Consider the following 22,757-nt stretch of genomic DNA (forward strand, 5'->3'; position numbering starts at 1 on the left):
AAACTGACATCTCCAAGTGGAGATAATCTAATATCTCTAATGTCTCATCACTAGATTCTTGCACCCTTGTATGGTTTGGTATAAAAAGAAACAGTGGTTATAGATGAAATCACTCAGTATAAAATGAGAAGGCTGAGAATTCAGCCACCCCACTAAAATCCAAAGGAAGTGAAGTTGGAATGTAGGATCAAAGGAAACTGGTATAGACATTTTTGAGAAATGTAAGTGACAGATGGGTGCATTCATGAAATTTGTGATAGTGCAAGACTGGAAAGGCTTCTCCTGGTAGTTGGAGAAGACATTTAATCCATTTATTTTCTAGAGTATTTCTTCTTTTGTTACTTCTAAGACCCATGAATTATTCAGAAGTACAATCTTTAGTTCTCAAATCTTGGGAATTTTTCAGATATCTGTTAATTCCATTGTTGTCAGAGAATATACTTCATATGATATGAATCTACTAAATTTATTGCAACTTGGTTTTTTGACCCAAAATATTTTGTAAATTTATATTCTGCTGTTGAATGGAGTGTTTTATAAATGTCAGTTAGGTCAATCATCTTTTTCATGTCTTCTTTATCCCTTATTGGTTTTCCATCTTCTTGTTTATCAATTATTGAGGAGGAATGTTGAAATCTGTTTATAACTTTGGGTTTATGTTTTTCTCATTTTAGTTCTTAGTTTTTGCTTCATGTATTTTAAAGCACTGTTATTCAGTTCCTAAACAATTGGGATGGTTATGGCCTCTCAGTGAAATGATCTGTTATTATGAAGTGACCCTTTCTATTCCTAGTAGTCTTTTTTGCTCTAAAATCTATTTTGTCTGATTTGATGTCCTTTTCTAATACTTTTGTCATCTGTGTCATTTCTCCGTCAGTTCTGGTTAATTATTTTCTCTCTTCATTATGGGTCATATTTTCCTGATTTTTTTTTTTGTAGGTCTGGTAATTTTGAGTTAAATACCAGCTGTGGTAAATTTTACCCTGTTGTGTTCTAGTCTAGAAATATTTTAATGCATTGTTTTGTGATACAGTTAAGTTACTTAGAAATCGTTTGATCCATCTGGATCTTGCTTTTTAAGGTTTTTTAAGCCTCAAAGAACTCCTGTCAAGTTAGGTAGGGGGCGCCTGGGTGGCTCAGTGGGTTAAGCATCCCAATCTTCGTTTTGGCTCAGTTCTTGATCTCAAGTTCTGGAGATCAAGCTCTGTGCTCAGCACGGAGTCTGCTCAAGATTCCCTCTCCCTCCGCCTTTGCTCCTCCCCCTGCTTGCGCGCCTGCGCTCTCTCTCTCTCTTTCAAACAAATAAAATCTTAAAACAAAAAAAAAAGTTTGTTAGGAAGGATCAGAGCAACATTTAGTTCAGGGCTAATTATTCCCCACTGGTGAGGCAAAACCCTTCTGAGTACCCAGTGCTCCATGATTTATGAGACTTTTTTTTTTTCTTTGGCATTTGAGCTCTGGGTATTGTTCCTTGTAATTTGGAGGGATAATTCTTTTAACTGGCTTCAGGTATTTTTGTTTTGTTTTTGTTTTTGTTTTTGTTTTTAAACACATGGGTTGATGAGTACTCAGCTAAAGACTATAGATCACGCAGGAGCTCTGTTACTTTCCATCACTCTCCATTCTGCTGCTATGCCCTATGAACTTAGCAGCCTTACTCTCACTGTTCTCTAGGCTGTTTTCTCTATTTCAGGGGACCTCAGTGTTCCAACTAGGTCACTCCTCCTGCTCTGGAGCTTGCAAATTTCTCAAGGCAGTGAGCTGAGCAAATAGTTTGTGTCACCACTTTTTTCCTTGTCTCTCAGGGATCATTGTCTTTCATTCTTGATGTTTACAGTCTTGAAAATAAATTTTTCCATACATCTGTTTTAAATATTGTTTGTGTATAAGGGTAAATCCAGTGCCTGTTACTTTATCTTGGTTGGAAGTTAAAGTACTCTGACCCTTGAATTTGATTTTTTTTAAAATGCTGTGTTGTATTTTTGCATCTCATTTTTCTACCCCTTTCTGCTTTCCGCTGTTTGTGGTCATGTGTCCTAGACTCTTGTATATAGCTTGCTAGGTTGGGCTGGCCCTCTGTCCACCAGTTACTGTCTTCTATGTTCCTGGCACTGTGGTAGGTGTTAATGAATAGAATAGAATAGAGTAGAGTAGAGTAGAGTAGAGTAGAGTAGAGTAGAGTGAGTAGAGTAGAATAGAATAAAGATGACTAAGACCAGTGGCCTAACCTCAAAGAACTCCTGTCAAGTAAGAACTCCAGTCTGGGGAGGTTATGCAATGCTATGGGGTTATACAGTGGAATCAGGTAATCAAATCTCACTTAAATTGTATTTATAAAGTTCTGTGCAATACAGTAGGTTCTTTAAGAAAATTGCTTTTTGGAAGACTATATCCGAAGCTAAATACAAGCAGGATGTTTAGTTTTATGCTCTATTATGGAATAAATAAGAGCCTGTAGTACTCATTTATAAGTGACTCCAGCTAAAGAAAACTGAGTGATTAATAGGAGGAAGAAAGCATATATATATGTATATACATATATATGTATATATATATGAAATAAAGTGGAAAAGTATTTCCCTCTAATTAGGAAAAAAGTGTCCTGGGGGTTTAAGGCTGTTAGCATGAAGTTCTTTGTAACTTTTTCTTTTCCATTTTACATTTTATCTCTGTTCTTTGCTGTTTGAAGAACAAAAGCAAATTTCTTAAAGATAAGCAAAAGGTTTTCCCTTGAATCAGTTTAAATAGCTTACTCACCAGAGAAACTTTTTAAATGGCTAAATCACATTGTACCTGCTACAAAGAGATAGTCTAGCTACAGGCTGATATTATAACTTGAAAATTTAATTCATAAATCTAGGGAGGGCTTTTGATACCAATTTGAGATTGAGTTTGAGTTCATAAAGTAAGAATTGGCATTGAGAAGAAGACTAGTTTGTGTCTTTTGATTGTTTTAAAAATATTTATTATACAACATTCCAATATGTTTAAAATTAGGCAGTTTTTTATTAGTGCTGATTGAAATTTAACTTTTTATTTTTTTAATTTATTTTTTATTATTATGTTAATCACCATACATTACATCATTAGTTTCTGATGTAGTGTTCCATGATTCATTGTTTGCGTATAACACCCAGTGCTCCATGCAGAACGTGCCCTCTTTAATACCCATCACGAGCCTAACCCATCCCCCCACTCCCCTCCCCTCTAGAACCCTCAGTTTGTTTCTCAGAGTCCATAGTCTCTCATGGTTCATCTCCCCCTCTGATTTCCACCCCCCTTCATTCTTCCCCTCCTGCTATCTTCTTCTTCTTCTTTTTTTTTTTTAACATATAATGTATTATTTGTTTCAGAGGTACAGATTTGTGATTCAACAGTCTTACAATTCACAGCGCTCACCATAGCACATACCCTCCCCAATGTCTATCACCCAGCCACCCCATTGCTCCCACCCCCCACCACTCCAGCAACCCTCAGTTTGTTTCCTGAGATTAAGAATTCCTCGTATCAGTGAGGTCATATGATATATGTCTTTCTCCGATTGACTTATTTCGCTCAGCATAACACCCTCCAGTTTCATCCACATCGTTGCAAATGGCAAGATTTCATTCCTTTTTATGGCTGCATAATATTCCATCGTATATATACACCACATCTTCTTTATCCACTCATCTGTCGATGGACATCTTGGCTCTTTCTACAGTTTGGCTATTGTGGACATTGCTGCTATAAACATCAGGGTGCACATACCCCTTCGGGTCCCTACATTTGTATCTTTGGGGTAAATACCCAGTAGTGCAATTGCTGGATCGTATGGTAGCTCTATTTCCAACTTTCTGAGGAACCTCCATACTGTTTTCCAGAGTGGCTGCACCAGCTTGCATTCCCAGCAACAGTGTAAGAGGGTTCCCCTTTCTCTGCATCCCTGCCAACATCTGTCTTTTCCTGACTTGTTAATTTTAGCCATTCTGACTGGTGTGAGGTGGTATCTCATTGAGGTTTTGATTTGGATTTCCCTGATGCTGAGCTATGTTGAGCACTTTTTCATGTGTCTGTTGGCCCTTTGGATGTCTTCTTTGGAAAAATGTCTGTTCATGTCTTCTGGCCATTTCTTGATTGGATCATTTGTTCTTTGGGTGTTGAGTTTGATAAGTTCTTTATAGATTTTGGATACTAGCCCTTTATCTGATAGGTCATTTGGAAATATCTTCTCCCATTCTGTCAGTTGTCTTTTGGTTTTGTTGACTGTTTCCTTTGCTGTGCAAAAGCTTTTTATCTTGATGCAGTCCCAATAGTTCATTTTTGTCCTTGCTTACCTTGCCTTTGGCGATGTCTCTAGGAAGAAGTTGCTGCAGCTGAGGTCGAAGAGGTTGCTGCCTGTGTTCTCCTTTAAGATTTTGATGGACTCCTGTCTCACATTTAGGTCTTTCGACCATTTTGAGTCTATTTTTGTGTGTGGTGTAAGGAAATGGTCCAGTTTCATTCTTCTGCATGTGGCTGTCCAATTTTCCCAACACCATTTGTTGAAGAGACTGTCTTTTTGCCATTGGACATTCTTTCCTGCTTTGTTGAAGATTACTTGACCATAGAGTTGAGGGTCCATTTCTGGGCTCTCTATTCTGAAATTTAACTTTTTATTAAGGCATAGAAAGCTCCTGACTTTAGAGAGTCAGTGTGTGGAATAATAGGAAAAAATACTTTATAGCTTGAATTCAGTGACAATAGCATGTTAGTCTCACAAGTTTTTGAGATGTTACTAGGAATTTTTCCAATCAAAATGGAAAAATCATTAAGTATAATTTATATTACTATTTTCCCCATATCATTGATATAAGAAAAAATTAAATATAAGCATTTTTGAGTAAAAAACAATTTGGATATTGTTAGCATAAAAAATGGAGAAGTTATTTTCAGGATAGTAAGTTGGCCAGAGAGGTGTTAAGAATAATTTTAGGAAGAAAATAGCCGAATTAAGGAAATGTCTTTCTTGGCCTTTTTCTAATTTTGAGAGTATAGATTAATGCATAAATTTATGCTACTTATTAATAAAATGAAAAGGTATTGGTCGTGGGGCACCTGGGTGGCTCAGTCAGTTAAGTGTTTGCCTTGGGCTCAGGTCATGATCTCAGAGTCCTGCCATCAAGCCCTGCATTGGGCTTTCTGCTCAATGGGGAGTCTGCACTCGCTCACGCATGTGCTTTCTCTCTCAAATGAATAAATAAAATCTTAAAAAAAAAAAAAAAGGAAAGGTATTGGTAGTACTGATTGTCTTTTCAAGGCATCATTTGAATTAGGCAAAACTCTACTGGATAAAGGTAATAAACTTGCTGAGATTCCAGACTGTCTTTTAAAGATGTAATACTTTTACTAGTCCAAAATATTGAAGCTTTTCTTCTTTGTATATAGTGCAAGGTGATTTCTCTATATCATAATAAAATCAGATGGAACACTTTCACACCTTCTTCACGATAAAATTGACATTGTGGTTTTGTTTTTATTATGTTTGTATTAAAAAGGTAGGTATCTCCAAACCCAAATATCTCTATTTTTAATTCAGGTCGTTATCTAAGTTTACTCTTTTTCTGAAAATGTAATACCTAGCTTTTTACCTCACACGCTGCTGTGAAAAATAAAGTAAGGTACATTCATGTTCCTTAATATTCTTTTGTGGTATACTTTGGATTCTTTCAAAAATAATCAGATGCAGATGTATTTAAATTAAAAAACTAAATTAAAAATTAGTTGATGATATATAAATACCTTCTTTGTTCTACTTCTGCATTCCACATTTGCTTTTGACTCATTAAGATACATATTAAATGTTAAATAAGAGATGGCTTTTATGATAAATCATTTAGAATGCAAGTTATTTTGAAGCTGAAGAATACTGAAAATAAAACAGAACCAACTAAAGAGTCTGAATTATTTACAGGCCAGGGGCTTAAAGGTGCATCACTCCAGTACAAATATTAAATTATGAAATGGGAATTTCAGTTTGCCATAAATCTGTCTGCCATAGCAGCTTAAAATAAAATAGTTTTACGCATCTAAAGCAACATCAATTTGCTAGTCAGTGCTTCATGTATCAAAGAGCATGCTGTGAAAATATCAATATCATTGGTTAATATAAATGAAATTAATTTTTAAAGCCGGGGTAAAGGTTGACATCTGAAAAATTGCATTACTTTGCAGAAGAGAAATTTCTGTCTTCTAGTGAAATTTCAGGTCATGAGGGCAAGTAATTTTCACAATCTTCAATGGGAGCCAGTGAAATATGAACTTCATTGTCACCTAGCCCCAAAGCGATAAGATAAAATGAGCTGATACATCATTTGCTGTGGTTTTATCATCTCCCTCAGTAATTGGAAGAGAAAACATAAGAGTGTCTGTGTTTGTGTGCTCCCCTTTTGCCCCTCCCAGCTGCCCCATCATCCACACCCAGGCTAAAACCATTTTAGCCCAATCAATACAGAGGTCACATAGCATTTTATTTATATATTTTTAATTTTTCATACTGACTAAACTGCCAAGAAGAACATTAGAGTAATGAATATGTTTAATTGAATTTGTCACCCATGAAAATGCTAAAGAGAATACTGTACTACATCATAGTACCTAGTAAGCAGAAGGAAGAAATTTACCAAATAGAAGGAAAACAATAACTCATAATTAATTTAAAAGGTGATTTCCTTTCATATCCATAACTTTCATATTTTTGTTACCATTGTTCTGTTCTTATCAAAGTTTGGAGACATTCTACTTATTCATGGATAGTAATTCAATAACAAAATTACTATCGTAAAGTTTTGACCAGCCAACTGTATATCATTTTTAAATTCAAAAAGACCTCTAAGTTTTACTTTAAGATTATATCTTTGAAAACTTAAAATTTCTGTGGTAGGTGATGAAGTAAATCCAAAGGCAACTAGAATTCAATATTATTAGAATAAATTCTGAATTTATGAATAAACTCATAAATGCTATGCTTTGATATCAAATTTCAGAGAAAATTACATGCAGCAAAATCCAAAAACTATGTTAATAATAGAGTGGTACAACTTTAAAATACATGATTAAAATTACTTTCTACCAGTTTGTTAACATTGCAATTATTATAAATAAAACATATTTGTAAATATATCTAGTGATGAGTTGCTATTAGAATATTTTTCAGTGTTTTCATTTTAAATATATTTCAAATATTTACTGTTTTCTCATATTAAGATATAATCTTTGTGACTAATTTATAATCATTTTTCATGAAAATGGGATATGAATATTTTCTTGACTTCCCTTCCAGTGGTGTCATTGCTTAATTGATAGAATGATTAGCTTATATTTTGTATATTAAGTTTGGAACATTTTTCTTGGTGTTAAATACATTCTCTATATTTTGGAAATAGTTTTGTTATGAAATTGTAAGTATTCTTGGTGATATATATTATCCGATTTTACTTTTATTATCGAATTCTTCAGAAATCAATATGGAATTGTTTCAAAGAGTAAAACCTCTCCAAAAATTGACAACTATGTGGGACTAGTGTATGCAATGCCAGTCTTAAACATTAAGAAAGAATAATATTTTAAAAAACTTTTTGCTGATTTTTATATGCAAACACCTATTTCTTATTTTTGAGGTAAAAGATTTTATCACTTTTTAATATTTTTCCCTTTAAAATTTTTAAAAAGCATTTTAAATTTAGTGAGGGTAGTTTGTATAGTTTTTGAAAACAAAACCTTTTTTCTTTACTTAAATGAAGCAAATATGACTGTTTTTAGAGACTATTTAAAAATTTTTTTAAAGCTTGATATTCAGTAAAAACATTTTGCAGTTGGGCAATAAACACATTTCTATTTCTCTCAGAGGATGAGCAAACAAAAGAAAGTTTTATTTGAATAAATTCATTAGCTTTTCAAAATAAATGATTAAAAGGAAAGTGGAGAAAATGATTTGCTTTCAAGCCAATAAATGCAACAGGGTGAAGAAATTTTTATATGTATTCACAGTATATTATTTGAAAGATAGAAAAAAGGCACTGTGTGTATTATTTGGGAAAAATAATATATCCCTGAAAGAAGGCACAGTTTTCAGATAAAAATTTTAAAGAAGATATGTTTGATATTTTTAATGTAAAGAAATGGTATATACACTTGTGTGTGTATGTGTGTATATTTAAAATTAAATACTGATTTCTTTCTTCCTTCTCTTACCTCAACATTTTAATAAACCATCTTTGTTAAACAAATTATAAAAAAAGAAAGTTGAATTTACTTTTACCCATTAACAGTACTAAGCATATTAAAACAAGGTGGTAAACATTCAAAGACCTGCTGTGGGCTTAAGCTTTCAAGCTATTCTAGACTTAGGGTCATAACTGCAGAGCAATGGTAATGATATGGTTTCCATAGCAACTGATTCATTGGAGGGCTAGACCTCTGTCTAGGGTGCTGTCAGTGTATGTAGAGTTTCAGTGAACAGAAAGTCCCAAAGAAGGGTCTGCTTCTACCTAATCCAGTTTTAATTGAACTCTAGAGACTTTGAAGTGAAGCCTCAGACCAGGAATATACTACTCCAATGAGAAATAAAACTCTTGCTCAGCTAGGCCTCAGCTGCATTTCAGTACTGACACCTTTTCCTAATGAATACCTTAAAGAAATGTTGTATCAATTTCAGCTACTAATTCTGTTAGTTAAAAGATTTTTTGTGTCCATTTTAAACCCAGCTATCTTGACCGTAAGTATAGAATTTCATTTGTTAATTCTTGTTAAGTCAGGCTAGTTTTCGTGTGTGATTTTAATTTCTGATACTTATGGCAATTTTAAGTAATTTTGTCTGTCTCTCCTCCTGTTTCTTTTTCTCTGAGTTTTAACACACTAGACCTGATTACATTTAACTTTGAAAGCACACTGCTGTCATACATTCAGTAGGATACCTGATTTATATCAGGTTTGAAAACATACAAAACAATGCTGGATATTATTTATGGATAGATATGTGCTAATAGTATAAAAACTGACATGGGAATGATAAAGCTAAAACAAGAATAGTGATTGGCTCTGACGAAGGAGGAAAATGGGATCAGGAAAGGTTATATATGGGAATTTCAACACTATCTAAAATGCTTTATTTTTTAAAAATATGCAATAATGTGGCAAAATGTTAGGATTTTATATGGTTGAGTAATGGGTACGGGGCTTATGTCATTTTCTGCAGTTGTGAATATAATTTGGTAATAAAACATTTTAAAGAAGCATACCACTTCAAGTGGACTTTTTAATAACTATACTGCTTAAAGGAATGGGATATAAATTGAATTTTTTATTAATTAGAAAACCTTCAGTACATTAGAAATTTTATAATAATGTTTTAGTACACTTATTTTTATTAATAACTGAAGTATCTTTGAATATAATTAAATGTTTAGTTGCATGGCCATGATCTTAGAATGACTGAAACCACCATTATGAGCAACAGGTCTTATTATATAGCTTTATAGATACAAAAAGTAGAATTTTCAGATTAGTGTGTGATATTCTTAGTCATAGACCTTAGAGGAGCCTTTGTTATTAGTTTTCTTTGATTTCCCTCTTTCACCTATAACCCAAGTACAGGAAGACAAATGTAGTTGATTAAAATTCTGATAAGTTGAATTGTAGTTTAACAAATATTTAAGCCCCCTTTTACAAATGTGACAATATGGTGTATATATTGTAACCTTTGTATTTTTGGATTAGAGAATTTGGAAGCAGGCTAGACTCTGCCACTAACTCCCAAGGGACTTTGTATTAACTATTTAATTTCTCTGGCTCTCATTTTCCTTACTAATAATTGGATAGTAGATTGGAGTATAAGTGTTACAGAACATATACTGGATTCTCTCCTACTTGATAAGTCCAGGGTGGCAAATTCAAATGCCAGTGGGAACTGGACAGATAATAGTAAATGAATGAATGAGTAGAGACTGTGCCGAAATGGTGAGTGTATGTCATTTGTTACCATGTGGCAGATAGATCTAGGTTTGACACTTAGTTTTTCCTGAGAAACTAGAAATATTAATACTTAAAATATCATATGGCCCAAACAAAATGAATTTGGGCCATATATTGAGAGCCATATATTAATTTAGGTTGCCAGTCACTGACTCATGTAATCATTTAAAAACATCTACTTTGTGTCAGACATTGTTCTAGAAAATGGAAATAGAGTATACTAGAAGTCTTTGTTCTTAGAACTTAGATTCTAGCATTCTAGTGCTGAATAGAGACAATGGTCAAGCAAGCAGATACCATAATTTCAGGTAATGGTAAGTGTTGTGAAGGAAATCTGCTGAGTTTGGGGTGGTCATGGAGGAAGTGGGGTTTAGATCCAGTGGCTTCTCTGAGGAGGTGGTATTGGAGCAAAAATCTAATGTAAGAGTGAGCCAATTATGTGAGGATTTGGGAGAACATTGGAGTCAGACAAGAAAATAAGTATAAAGGCCCCAAAGAAGAATGAATTGGGCTCATCTGTGAGTCTCAGATGTAAGGCTTTATAAACAATTATAACGAGCTTCAGTGTTTATTATGCATGAAGCGGGATGCTACTGGATGGTCATTAAATGCATGAGTGATGTGATCTGATTTATATCTTAAAATTCTATTAAAAATTTTTTTTCTTTGGCTCCTCTGGTCATAGTAGACTCTACAGGTAAGATGGGAGAAAGACCAAGTAGGAGGCCACTGTAGGCTCTGGACGCTTGGACCTACTGGTCATGGTGAGAGAAAGAGGTACATGCAACCTCTGCTTTCAAAAAATCTTGAGAATAAGACTTACAGTTTTGTCCTCTCTTTTCCTTTTCATTTCTCCTGATCTTATTTATGCAAGTATTGGCTGGATGAAGGTAGATTTCTATATCACCAGTTTTAAAACTGGAAGTTTGTTTGGTCCTTAGAATTCTTGTTTTGTTTTTCAAAAAACACTGAGACTTGGAGTTATTCTTTTGTTTTTAGATCCTTTGTGCCAAAAATAGAATTTGTGGAAAAATCTCAATACATACTTAGTGAATTAAATAAGGTTGCTTTTTTCCCAAAGAAATTGCATTTTACATTGAGGAATATAGATAGATTTGTTTGCATTTAAGATCTAGGAAATGGAAATGAATATAGAAAAGAAAGTTCTTGTAGGGTAAATTCTTCTTATTATTTTTTCCTCTCCTTGCTTATCCCTACTTTGTCCCCACCATGCAATATCATAATCACATGTCATTCTATTTGTCTTTCTTAATGGCGGTTACTTTTCAGAGATATATCTTAATTGTTTGCTTTCAGGGATTTTCATTAGGTTTTGGTAGTAAATACATCTAATTTTCTTTATTAAATTAATATTAGGTGAAGTACTGGTGTAAGAAATTCCACATCTGGTTTTCCTTTAACACCTTCATAATTAAGTTTTTGAAATGAACTTTTTAAAAAACAAAACTTGAATAACAAAGCAACAAAGTGGCTTAGGACTAAAGACAGGATTACTTTGAGTTGGCAAAGCATTCTAAGCTACTGCGTCTGTCACATGGGATGACAAGAATTGTAACAAGTTACTCTGACAACCACCTTCTCCATGGAGAGATTATGTTGAGTTCATTTGCAGGTTTGTGTTTAGCCTAGCTGACAAAATGATACTTAACCTCTTATACAGTCAGTCTTTGTGCTTTCTGAATGAATGACTGTTGCTTTAACAGTGACCTTAAAAGTGTGATTTTTTAAAGTTATGAACTTGAATATATATAATTTTTTTGTTTTATTAAAAAATAATTGACATACAACACTGTATTAAGCTTAAGCTTAATTGACATACAACACTGTATAACAGCATGATGGTTTCGTTTACATATATTGTGAAACAGTTACCACAGTACGTCCATTCATCTTCTCATATAGATAACAATTTTTTTAAAAAAGAAGAAAAAAGGGGGAAAAATTTCTCCTTGCAATGAGAAATCTTAGGATTTACTCTAAATATATATTTTAAAATATATAAAAGGTACTTCTGAAGTAGAACCAGAAAAAAAGAAAACAAAAAACAAACAAATGAATAAACAAGCAAAAAGCAGAGTCAGACCTATAAATACAGAGAATAAACTGATGGTTGCCAGGGGAGTGGGGTGGGGGAGGCTGGGTAAAATGGGTGAAGGGGGAGTGGGAGATACAGGCTTCCAGTTATGGAATGAATAAGTCACAGGAATAAAAGGCACAGCATGAGGAATACAGTCAATAATACTGTAATAGCAATATAACAGGACAGATGGTAGCTACACTTATGGTGAACATAGCATAATATATAAAATCATCAAATCTCTAAGTTATACACCTGAAATTAATGTAACATTGTGTTTCAACTATACTAAACAAAACAAAACAAAAAAAACAACCTGAAAACCTCATATAACATAAAAAATATTTCTGAATATATTAAAATTGTATTATATGAAACTGAATTATATATGTGATCTGTAAGCATGTAAGGCATTCTTTTGAGGTCTTTCTTCTTTTTATCTAAAATTTTACTTTCACTAAATAATGCAATTTGTATTTCCTGAAAAGCAATAGATTACATCACTGCTTTTAAAAGCCCAAAATATATTTATAAATAGATGTTTTATAATTTTGCTCTGCTTTTTCATTGAGCTTCCTTTCCATAAGTTGCAATCTATTTTCTTAGTCTCCCTCCAAATTATTTCAGTAACTGTTTTTTCAATTTTTAGAGATTATTTTTAATAGGGCCTTTTCTGTTTCATTCAGGGGGAAAAACAACAAGAAAAAAATTAAACTGTTGTTACTTACTTGTGCTTATTTTTTCCTCATTAGATCCTGGCATATACAGAAGGGCTGCATGGAAAATGGCTGTTCACAGAGATACGATCAATCTTTTCTCGTCGTTATCTTTTGCAAAATACAGCCTTGGAGATCTTTATGGCAAACAGAGGTAATATGTTTCAGAAGTATATTGTTATAAAGCTAACCTCCACCTCTTTCAGATTTCATTTTTGAACATACCGTATTGTTTCCATTTAGATAGTAATTTGTAGTCTACTCTCTGCCATACTGGCCTCATTTTTTGAACCACATGCATCTTCATGGTTTTTTCCCCAATTAGCCATTCTTAAAATTATTTGTAGTAGTTTTAGTGTTCTGGCCATATCACAGATTAGTGCACGGTTTTCTAAATATGGCGAATAACTAACCATTTAATCAGTTATGGAATTTTGATGTTCTCAATATTGCTCTGATGCTTAAACTCCTTCTGGAAGGTGGATGCATTTGGAGAGGGGAGAGGGTAATCAAATGATTCATACATTTATTCAATCTTTTGTCTAATCTATTGCCATTTATAAAGGGACCATCAGAAAATGGTACTCAAGTGTCCTGGTTGCTTTGTATTACATCATTCTTGAAAGAACTAAAATTCAATTTGTGGGTTTAAAATGGAACTTGGTGAAATTAATTAAGACAAGAAGGAGAGACAAGGTGAACTTGAAGTAAAAGCATTGGTGGGTATGAGTGGAGCCATAAAAGGAGAATATATAAAAACTAGTGACTTATTGTACATACTCCTTATATGTAAGTAGATTGAAGTTTGATTTTCTCTTTCTATAATCTACAAGTTGTCGTTTAAAAAAATCTACATGAAGTAATGTATATTCCATACACACATTATTTTCCCTTTATAGAATCATGTGTCTTTAGAGAATACACATTTCTTTAGGTAGAGATGTTTTTTCCTTTCCTATTTGGTCTTCTCCCCTATACATACCTCTTTTTCCTAATGTAAACATTATTCTTCCAGGCAAATAATCAAGTGAATGTTTCACACTTTATTTCAACCTGCATTGTTGCTGTCTGAAAGGGATTTTGTTACAATCTTACAATATTTATTACTTGCTCATCCTCATTCATATTTTCCTCTTTTAAAATTTCTTATGTGTCCTTGCTTTTGTATGTGTTTTTCTTTTGCCTTTCCTTCATGGCCTTCATTATCTGCCATAACTTATGATAGTTTTTCTGTTGTTGTTTTTTCCCCTATATTCAATATAATAATGGATGTATAGGGATGGCTTATTAAAAAAGTATGTTGGATATATATATATGACAGTTCCAAATATGTTTTGGGTCCTTAGTGAATGATCATACACTTATTTACCTGAAACATGTTGGTAATGTCAGTATTTAAAGCTATACCAAATTGATAAATTGTTTTTGGACTGAAGAATTTTTTTTAAGCTGCGTAGCAAAGAAGGATCATTTTCTAGATGAGTACTTAGAGGTTATGATACTGAAATTATAATTAAAATTTTAAGACTGTCCAAATTTATATCTTCTAATTTATCTCTCATGATTTTGACTTTCTTATTTTCATATTTCTTAAGATTAAAAATTTATAGATGACTGTAATAAATTAACATTTATGTACTCAATATGTTTATGTATATTGATGCGTGTTTCTTGATATTCTCAAAATGTATTATTGAAATAGAGATGATTAGAAAACATTTAAATTTGATTATTAACTATAGAGGAAAAGTTTTCCTTTAGGTCACACATTGTTCTGGATTATGTGAACATATAAATTATGAACATATAAAAATTGTAAGGAGGATAACTTTTAAACTCTTTATCATTGGAAATAAATGTGACAATTTAGTACTTAAATCTGTAGTATTTTTGGTGTGTGTTAGATTGTTAACTATATAAAGTTAAAACTTCAGTATTTATAGAAACTCACAGATACGTATGTTTAACATACATATGTATGTAGCTAATCTCAGCTTCACGTCATATTAATGCAACAACAGTTTTTAGAACTTCTGACAGCATTTAGAGAAGGAACTGTCTATGGCTAAGGTATTTATAAGTAAAATGAATATTACCCCTGGCATATTAATACTAAAACTTGGTATGCACTATAATAAAAGTAAAATGGCAGGAATTGTATACCTGAGTTAAGAGTAAATATTTTATTAGACCAAGAAGTCAGTTTTCCAAGAAGGAAGTTATATTGTGTTCTAACTTTTAAAAATTATTTTTCATAGTTGCTGTAATGTTCAATTTCCCAGACCCTGCAACAGTAAAGAAAGTAGTTAACTATCTACCTCGTGTTGGTATTGGAACCAGCTTTGGGTTGCCTCAAACCAGGTACTGTTTTATATGAGAAAGATTTGGAAAATAATCTTTATTAATACTTTTTTCTTAATTTTCTTATTTTACACTTACTTCTCTTTTATGTTTCATATTAAATGATGATTATTAATGCATTATTTTGAGTCAACTGAACTTCTATCTGAAAAAAACTAGAAAAAGAGGAGCAAATGTAAACTGAAGTAGGATGAAAGAAGAAAATAATAAACATAAAGGCAGAACATTAATAAAAATGTAAGCAAAAACAATAAAGAAAAATCAATGCAATGAAAAGTTGTTTATATGAAAAGATTAACAAATGTAATAAATATATATACAAGACTTATGAAGAAAAAGAAGACACAAGTTGCCAATATCAAGAATGAAAGAGGGGACATCACAACAGATCCTACAGATATTAAAAGGAAAATAAGGATATATTATGAACAAATTTGTGCTACTTAGACAAGTTAGATGAAATGGACAGATTTCTATGCAATAGGTAACTTAATACCTCTACAGGGGAAATTGAATTTGTAGTTAAAGGTCTTCTGACAGAAAATTCCTAGCTCAAATGGTTTCATTGGCAAATTCTATCAAATATTTAATGAAGAAATAGTACCATTTCTGGGCAAACTATTACAGAAAACAGAAAAGAAGGATAAAATTTTAAAGTTATTCTATGAGGCCAGCATTACCTGAATTCCAAATCCACAGAAAAGCATTACCAGAAAACAAAAGGAAAAGGGAAAAGGAAAACTACTGATCATCTTGATTAGAAAAGAAGAAATAAATGTGTCCTATCAAGTCTGCTCTTCATAGGCTGCTTGAATGTCTGCATGACATGGGAGCTGACTTTCCCACAGTAAGTGATTCAAAAGGGAATGAGGCAGAAGCCCCAATGTCTTTTTATGACCTACCCTTGATAGGTAGAGTAGGTCATCAATTCTGCTACATTATATTCGTTATAATGTAGTCATTAAATACCCAGGCTCCAAGGGAGGGGAGAAGTTCCACTTCTAGAAGAGAAAGTATCAAAGAATTTATGGATGTGTTTTAAAACTACCAGAGGGTACAACTCTTATGTAAAAGGAGCACCTAAAGTGGCCCTTCTAGATTATAAGCAGTGGTTGCTTTATAATGCCAGTGAGGATTTTGATTATAGTTTTATAATTTAATGAGGAATTTCAGGTTCAGAATGAAGCAGCTCAGAATGGTGTAGTAAATTTCTTTATCTTAATTTAAAAAGTCTTTTTTCCTACTAATTATCTCTACTTTTTTAAGTTTTATTCATTAGTGTTATCATATTTGGGAAATCTTTGTAATGATTTCCCTCGGTTAATGAAAGCTAGGTGTAAGTTAATTCATTAAATCAGCAATTTAAGTAGATCTCAAACACTAACAGTGTGTCTGTTATCCAGCAGTGTACAAGATAGATACCATCTTACCCATGCATGTTTTAACAAATATGCAAACAAGATAAATAACCATGTAAGTGATGGGAGGGATATAAATAAGGGTGTTATAGTAGTGATTAGTGGAGTAGAGATAAGATGCTTTGAATTATGTGGTCAGAAATGTCTTCCTATATGACTTCTAAGATTTATTTGAAAGAATAGAATCAGCTTACCTTTGAAAGCAGAAATATCATTTGCAAAGGTCCTGAAATAAGGTGAGGTTTCAGTATTTTAAGAAATGTTGGAAGGCAAATATCATTGGAACTTAGTGATTCTGGGAAGAGGGTGTCAGTTCAGAGACAGCAGTTTATTGTGGAAATCCAGATGATATGTGGTGCTGATAGTGCAGTTAAAAAGAGACATCCTTGTTTAGAAATTTTGAGGACATACAATTTGTGTGATTTGGAGATTAGTTAGATAATGGAGGATGATAAGGGAAGGAAGTGTCTAGTGTGTCTTGCCAAGTTTTAGTTTAAGCTGCTGAATAGCATTTACTGAGATTGGGAACACTGGAGAAGGAATGGTTGTGTATCTGTCCTCCCAAGGTTGAGGTCAGGGTTGTGGAGACGAGGTGGGTGAACAGAATATGAGTTTAGTTTTAGATCTATTGAAATTGAAACCCCTGAGTGATGTCCAGACTGAAATGTTGAATAGGAAGTTAGAGCTCAAAAGAAAGGTATAGTAATTGGGAAACACTTAATGTTGAAAGACTGAATGCTTTCCCCTAAGATCAGGAAGGCTAAAATGTCCCCCATTCTCACCATTTCTATCAACAGTATATTAGAGATTTCAGCCTGTGCAGTAAGAAAGGAAGAGAAGGAGGGAGAAATTAAAGGCATCCAGATTAGAAAGGGGGAAAAAAAGTCTTCATTCCTAGATGACAGAGGAAGTGTAAGATTTGTATATTGAAAACTATCAAATGTGCCTGATAGAAATTAAAGACAGACATCAAATAAATGGAGGCATTCCATACTCATGGATCAGAAGGTTCAGTATGATTAAGATGTCAGTTCTCCCCAGATCTATAAAGTCAATGCAATCCCTATCAAAATCTAGCAGACTTCCCTGGAGATATTGAGAAGCTGAAATGCAGTGGATCTGGAATTGCCGAAACAATGTTGAAAAAGAATAAAGTTAGAGGACTCCAACTACCTGATTTCAAAACGAACTATAAAGCCTCAGTAATTAAGATGGTCTGATATTTATAAAAGGATGGGCATATAAATCAATGGAACAAAATTGAGAATACAGAAATAAAATCTTTTTTTTTCAACAAATGTGCTAACACAATTCAATGAGGAAAAGATAATCCTTGAACAAATAGTGCTGAGACATTTGGATAGTCACATGCAAGAAAATGAACTTCAGCACTTATCACACAGTATTTATAAAAAATTAGCTCAAAATGTGTCATAGGCCTATATTTAAAAGCTAAAACTAAAAAATTTTTCAAACTGTGGGAGAAAAAGCTTCATGACCCTGGAGTAGGCAAAGAGTTCTGAGATGTGACACCAAAAGCGTAATCCATAAAAGAAAAAAATTGAGAAATTAGATTTAATAAAAATTTAAAACTTTCATGCTTTAAAGGACACCACTAAGTATATGAAAAGAGAAGTCCTAGACTGAGAAAAATATTTGTACATAATATATCTGATAAAAGTCTTGTATTCAGAATGTATACAAAATTCTTACAACTCAATAATAAGATAAAAACCTCAATTAATGCAGGAAGAAAAGATTTGAATAGTCATTTTACCAAAGAAGATACACAAATGGTTAATAAGCCATGAAAAGTTACTGAACAATGTATATTAAAACTATAATAAGATACCATTTTACACTCACTGGAATGTTTATAGTAAAAAATATATTATAGGGGCAAGTATTGGCAGAGATGTGGAAAATTGGAACCTCATATATTGCTTGTTAGAATGGAAGACAATTTGGCAGTTTCTCAAGAAGTTAAATGTAAATGCAACCTACAACCCAGCAATTCCACCCTTAGGATTCTGCCCAAAAGAAATGAAAACATATGTTCATACAAAGACATGTTTGTGAATATTCATAGTAATACAAACTGGAATAATAATAATAATCCAAAACCAGAAACAATTTAAATATCTATCAGTTGGTGAATGGATTTTTCACCAGTCTGTCTGGAGAGACAGAATCCCAAGCAGACTCCCCACTGAGCGCAGAGCACAACACAAGACCCAGTCTCATGACCCTGAGACCATGACCTGAGCCGAAAGCAAGAGTCAGAGGCTTAACCCACTGAGCCATCCAGGCACTCCTGGTGAATGGGTTTTAAAAATGTGATATATTCTATATTCATACACTGGAATACTATTCAGCAATCAAAAAAATGAATTACTAATAACATGCTGCCACATTGATGAATCTCAAAAACATTATGGTTAGTGAAGAAGCCTGTTGCAGAAGCCTTCATGATGTATGATTCAATTTATCTGAAATGTCCAGAAAATGCAAGTTTATAGAGACAGAAAGCAGATTGATAGTTGCCTGGAGCTGAGGGTAGGAATGGGGATTAACTGTAAATAGGCACAAGGCAAGTTTTTGTGGTGGTGAATTGTTCTGAAGTACATTGTGGTGCTAATCACACAACTCTAGAAATATATTAATAAATAATTAAATAGTACACTTAGATGGGTAAATTTTATAGTATGTAAATTATACCTTTGAAAATAAAACTTAAAAAATATAGTTACCTTGTCCTTGGTGGTAGGAAGAACTGTGACAGCATACTTCTGTGAGATTCTAGGCTCTGAACATATTAATCCTGCCACCTATTTTCCACTGTTATTTAGTAGTAGTCAGTTACATCTTTTGTTATTTACATTGCATTAAAAAAACAGAAAACTTGGTCATCTATTATTAAGCTGTGTAAAAAAATAATAGTTTCTCTTACCTTTGTCCCACCCCATGAATAGACACGTAAAGAGTTTAGAATCCTTCTTTCCCGTTATAAAAGGTATATAAACATAATATTTAAATTTAAAATGTACAAACGTGTTGTCTTTAAGAGAACTATTAAAATTGATAAAGATGTGGGCGCCTGGGTGGCTCAGTTGGTTAAGCGACTGCCTTCGGCTCAGGTCATGATCCTGGAGTCCCTGGATCGAGTCCCGCATCGGGCTCCCTGCTCGTCAGGGAGTCTGCTTCTCCTCTGACCCTCCTCCCTCTCATGTGCTCTCTCTCATTCTCTCTCTCTCAAATAAATAAAATCTTAAAAAAAAAAAATTGATAAAGATGTGAATACACACAAAAAAACCCCCACACACAAAAAAGATGTGAATAAAATTTTATGTCTTTCTCAGTTACTATAATTCCTTTTATATCAGTAAATCAGTAAGTTATTAATCATACTATTATTAATCAACATTTATAGAACCTAGATATTATAGTGGCATTGTAATGAATATAATCTAATGAATAGATCATGTATCATGGACCTGTGGTTAGTCCAAATCATTTAACCATTAATTGTGCATTGAAACATTTTGTGTATTCATTAGTAAAGCATGAGTAGAACTTTTCAGAATATACAGATATCATTTTGTATGTCAAATATACAGAATAGGCACAGATATTCATAATTTATTATCATGTTGTAATTAAAATGATTCTACATCAAATTCTGTTTTTTGCAGGCGTATCTCATTAGCTAGTCCACGTCAACTTTTTAAAGCTTCTAATATGACCCAGCGATGGCAGCATAGAGAGATTTCAAATTTTGAGTATTTGATGTTTCTCAACACAATAGCAGGTAATCTTATTTCAAATGGTAAATAATTTTTTTTCAAATGATAAATTATTAATTGTGATATTATTAGATTATTTTGAGTACTAGTATAAGTAGCTTACTTTTATTTTCATTATTACTACATGAGTACCTTATCAAGAGTAATTTTGATAGTAGAGTTTACAGTTTTACATACGAACTGCTGGCTACTTGAGAAAATTAAAAATGGGTATACACACTTTTTTCCAAAAATCTAAAATGAAAATGTCTAACTATTTAATATAGTAAGAATGGATTCTTTATGGGATAGTAGAAATAAAAACCATATAAAGTCTTAACCTGTTAATAACTTAATCAGAAGTGTATTATATGATGAAACAAAAATATAACATTGAGAAAAGAAAACTGAGTAAAATATTAAGTAAAGGAATACTTATATTATGACCCACATGTGAAAATCTAAAGAGTAAATGGCTCTAGGGGCACCTGGGTGGCTCAGTTGGTTAAGCAACTGCCTTCAGCTCAGGTCATAATCCTAGAGTCCCGGGATCGAGTTCCGCATCGGGCTCACTGCTCGGTAGGGAGTCTGCTTCTCCCTCTGACCCTCCCCCCTCTCATGTGCTCCTCTCTCTCTTATTCTCTCTCTCTCAAATAAATAAATAAAATCTTTGGGAAAAAAAAGAATAAATGGCTCTAAACAAGGTTTGTAATCAAGAAGTATTACTGAATGTCACCCATTGAAGCTGTTCTCTTTGAAAGAGAGTAAAGAACTGAGGGTTGTGGAAAGGGAAGTGGGTGGGGGGTGGGGTAATTTAGTGATGAGCATTAAGGAGGGCACGTGATGTGATGAGCACTGGGTGTTACATGTAACTAATGAATACGAACTAATGAATTGAAAAGTACACCAAAAACTAAGGATGTACCATATGTTGGGTAATTGAATCCAAACAAAAATAAATTTTAAAAAAGAGAGTAAAGAATAGAAATGTGTCATTACTTTTCATTTGTGATAACTAGAATAAAGAAAACAGGGAATGTGTTTGTGTGACATTTGAGATTCAGTTCAACAAACTGGCACAGTTTATATTTGAGGTGCAAAGGAGGTACAGAGAGAATAAGGCATGTTGCTTGCTCTCAGAAGTTATTTTAAGTATGAATATAAACATTTACATGATTCTAGAGCAAGGAGTATAGATTCAATAAAAGAAATACAAAGTACTATGGGGATTAAAAGGTCAGAGAGGGAAATTATATTCATCCAGTTGTTGGGAGTAAGGAAAAAATCAGGAAGGATTTCATGTTCATATAAGGATGGAGATTACTTTAGTAGAGGTGGTAGTTGAAAGATTACAAGTCATGCCATGTAAAACTGAAGGCATAAGGAAACATACAAAGGTGGGAAAATGTAAGATATAGCTAGAGAACAATTAATGGTATAGTTTATACATGTGTATATGTATGTGCACACATAAAGTATATTTTCATAAAGATATAATGAGAAAGAAAGCGAAAAAGGTAGTGTGGAGACACATTGTGGAAGATTTTCTGTCAGTTTGAGGAATTAGCAGTCAATTCACAGGGCAACTTCTGAAAGTTTTTCAGCAAATAAGTGATACTAGAATTATATGGGAAGTTAACTTGGAGGCAGAATAAAGGATAAACTGGAGTGGAGAGAAACTAGGCAGAGAGCACAGTTAGGAATTATATATAAAAAAATAACGGGAGCTTGCATTAGAGGGGCGATAGTGGGAATTTATAGATTAAATGACGTAAGATTTATAAGGTACAAACCATTTGACATCGGACTGACTGAATGTAAGGGGTAAATGAGAAAAGAAGTATCAGAAAAGGTTTCCAGGCTTCTGGTCTGAATCACTGGGGAAATGGTGGTGCCATTAACAGAAAGGAAGTCAGAAAAAATGGTCTAGGGAAAGAAGATGATTTTACTGTGCAGATAGACATCCAAGTTAAGATATCAAAAAGAATTTTTAGAAGTATAGGTCAAAAAAGGTATTTGGAATTTGGAGATAGGACATTGGATTTCATCTGCATAGATTAGAAATCACCAAGAATGAGTTGAGATTACCAAGCCAGATAATACAGAAAGCAGTGAGACAAGGTCTGGTGAATGTTCTTGTCAGTGACAAGAAGACAAAGGGAAAGTTAGTAAAGGAGAAAAGAGAATGAGTGATCCCAGAGTTTTTAGACCGAGGAGAAGGAAAACTGAGGTATATAGCAAATGTCTTGAGATGCAAGGGGAAAGAGAGAGAGAAAGGTGTTGGTTGCCTGTACTAAATGTTACAGAGAGGTACGGGAGACTTAAGAATGAGTACAGGCCATGCCTCTAGCTTGGACATTTGGGAACTTGTTGGCTACTTTTTAGGGGTTCA

The 22,757-nt window shown here is 33.2% G+C and overlaps 1 protein-coding gene across 5 annotated transcripts in view; it reads left to right on the forward strand.

Annotated features, from left to right (window-relative positions):
- LRBA (LPS responsive beige-like anchor protein) overlaps positions 1 to 22,757 on the forward strand; it is an 834,672-nt gene that overhangs the window by 616,743 nt on the left and 195,172 nt on the right. For all 5 annotated transcript variants that reach the window (XM_035022918.1, XM_035022919.1, XM_035022917.1 and 2 more), the window contains 3 exons: positions 12,841 to 12,958; positions 15,063 to 15,165; positions 20,276 to 20,391. In XM_035022918.1, coding sequence (XP_034878809.1) covers positions 12,841 to 12,958; positions 15,063 to 15,165; positions 20,276 to 20,391 — 337 coding nt within the window. The remainder of the gene's footprint in view (positions 1 to 12,840; positions 12,959 to 15,062; positions 15,166 to 20,275; positions 20,392 to 22,757) is intronic.

This window comes from Mirounga leonina, unplaced genomic scaffold (genome assembly GCF_011800145.1).
Source record: "Mirounga leonina isolate KUSES-001 unplaced genomic scaffold, KU_Mleo_1.0 Mir_176, whole genome shotgun sequence".
Classification (NCBI taxonomy): domain Eukaryota; kingdom Metazoa; phylum Chordata; class Mammalia; order Carnivora; family Phocidae; genus Mirounga; species Mirounga leonina.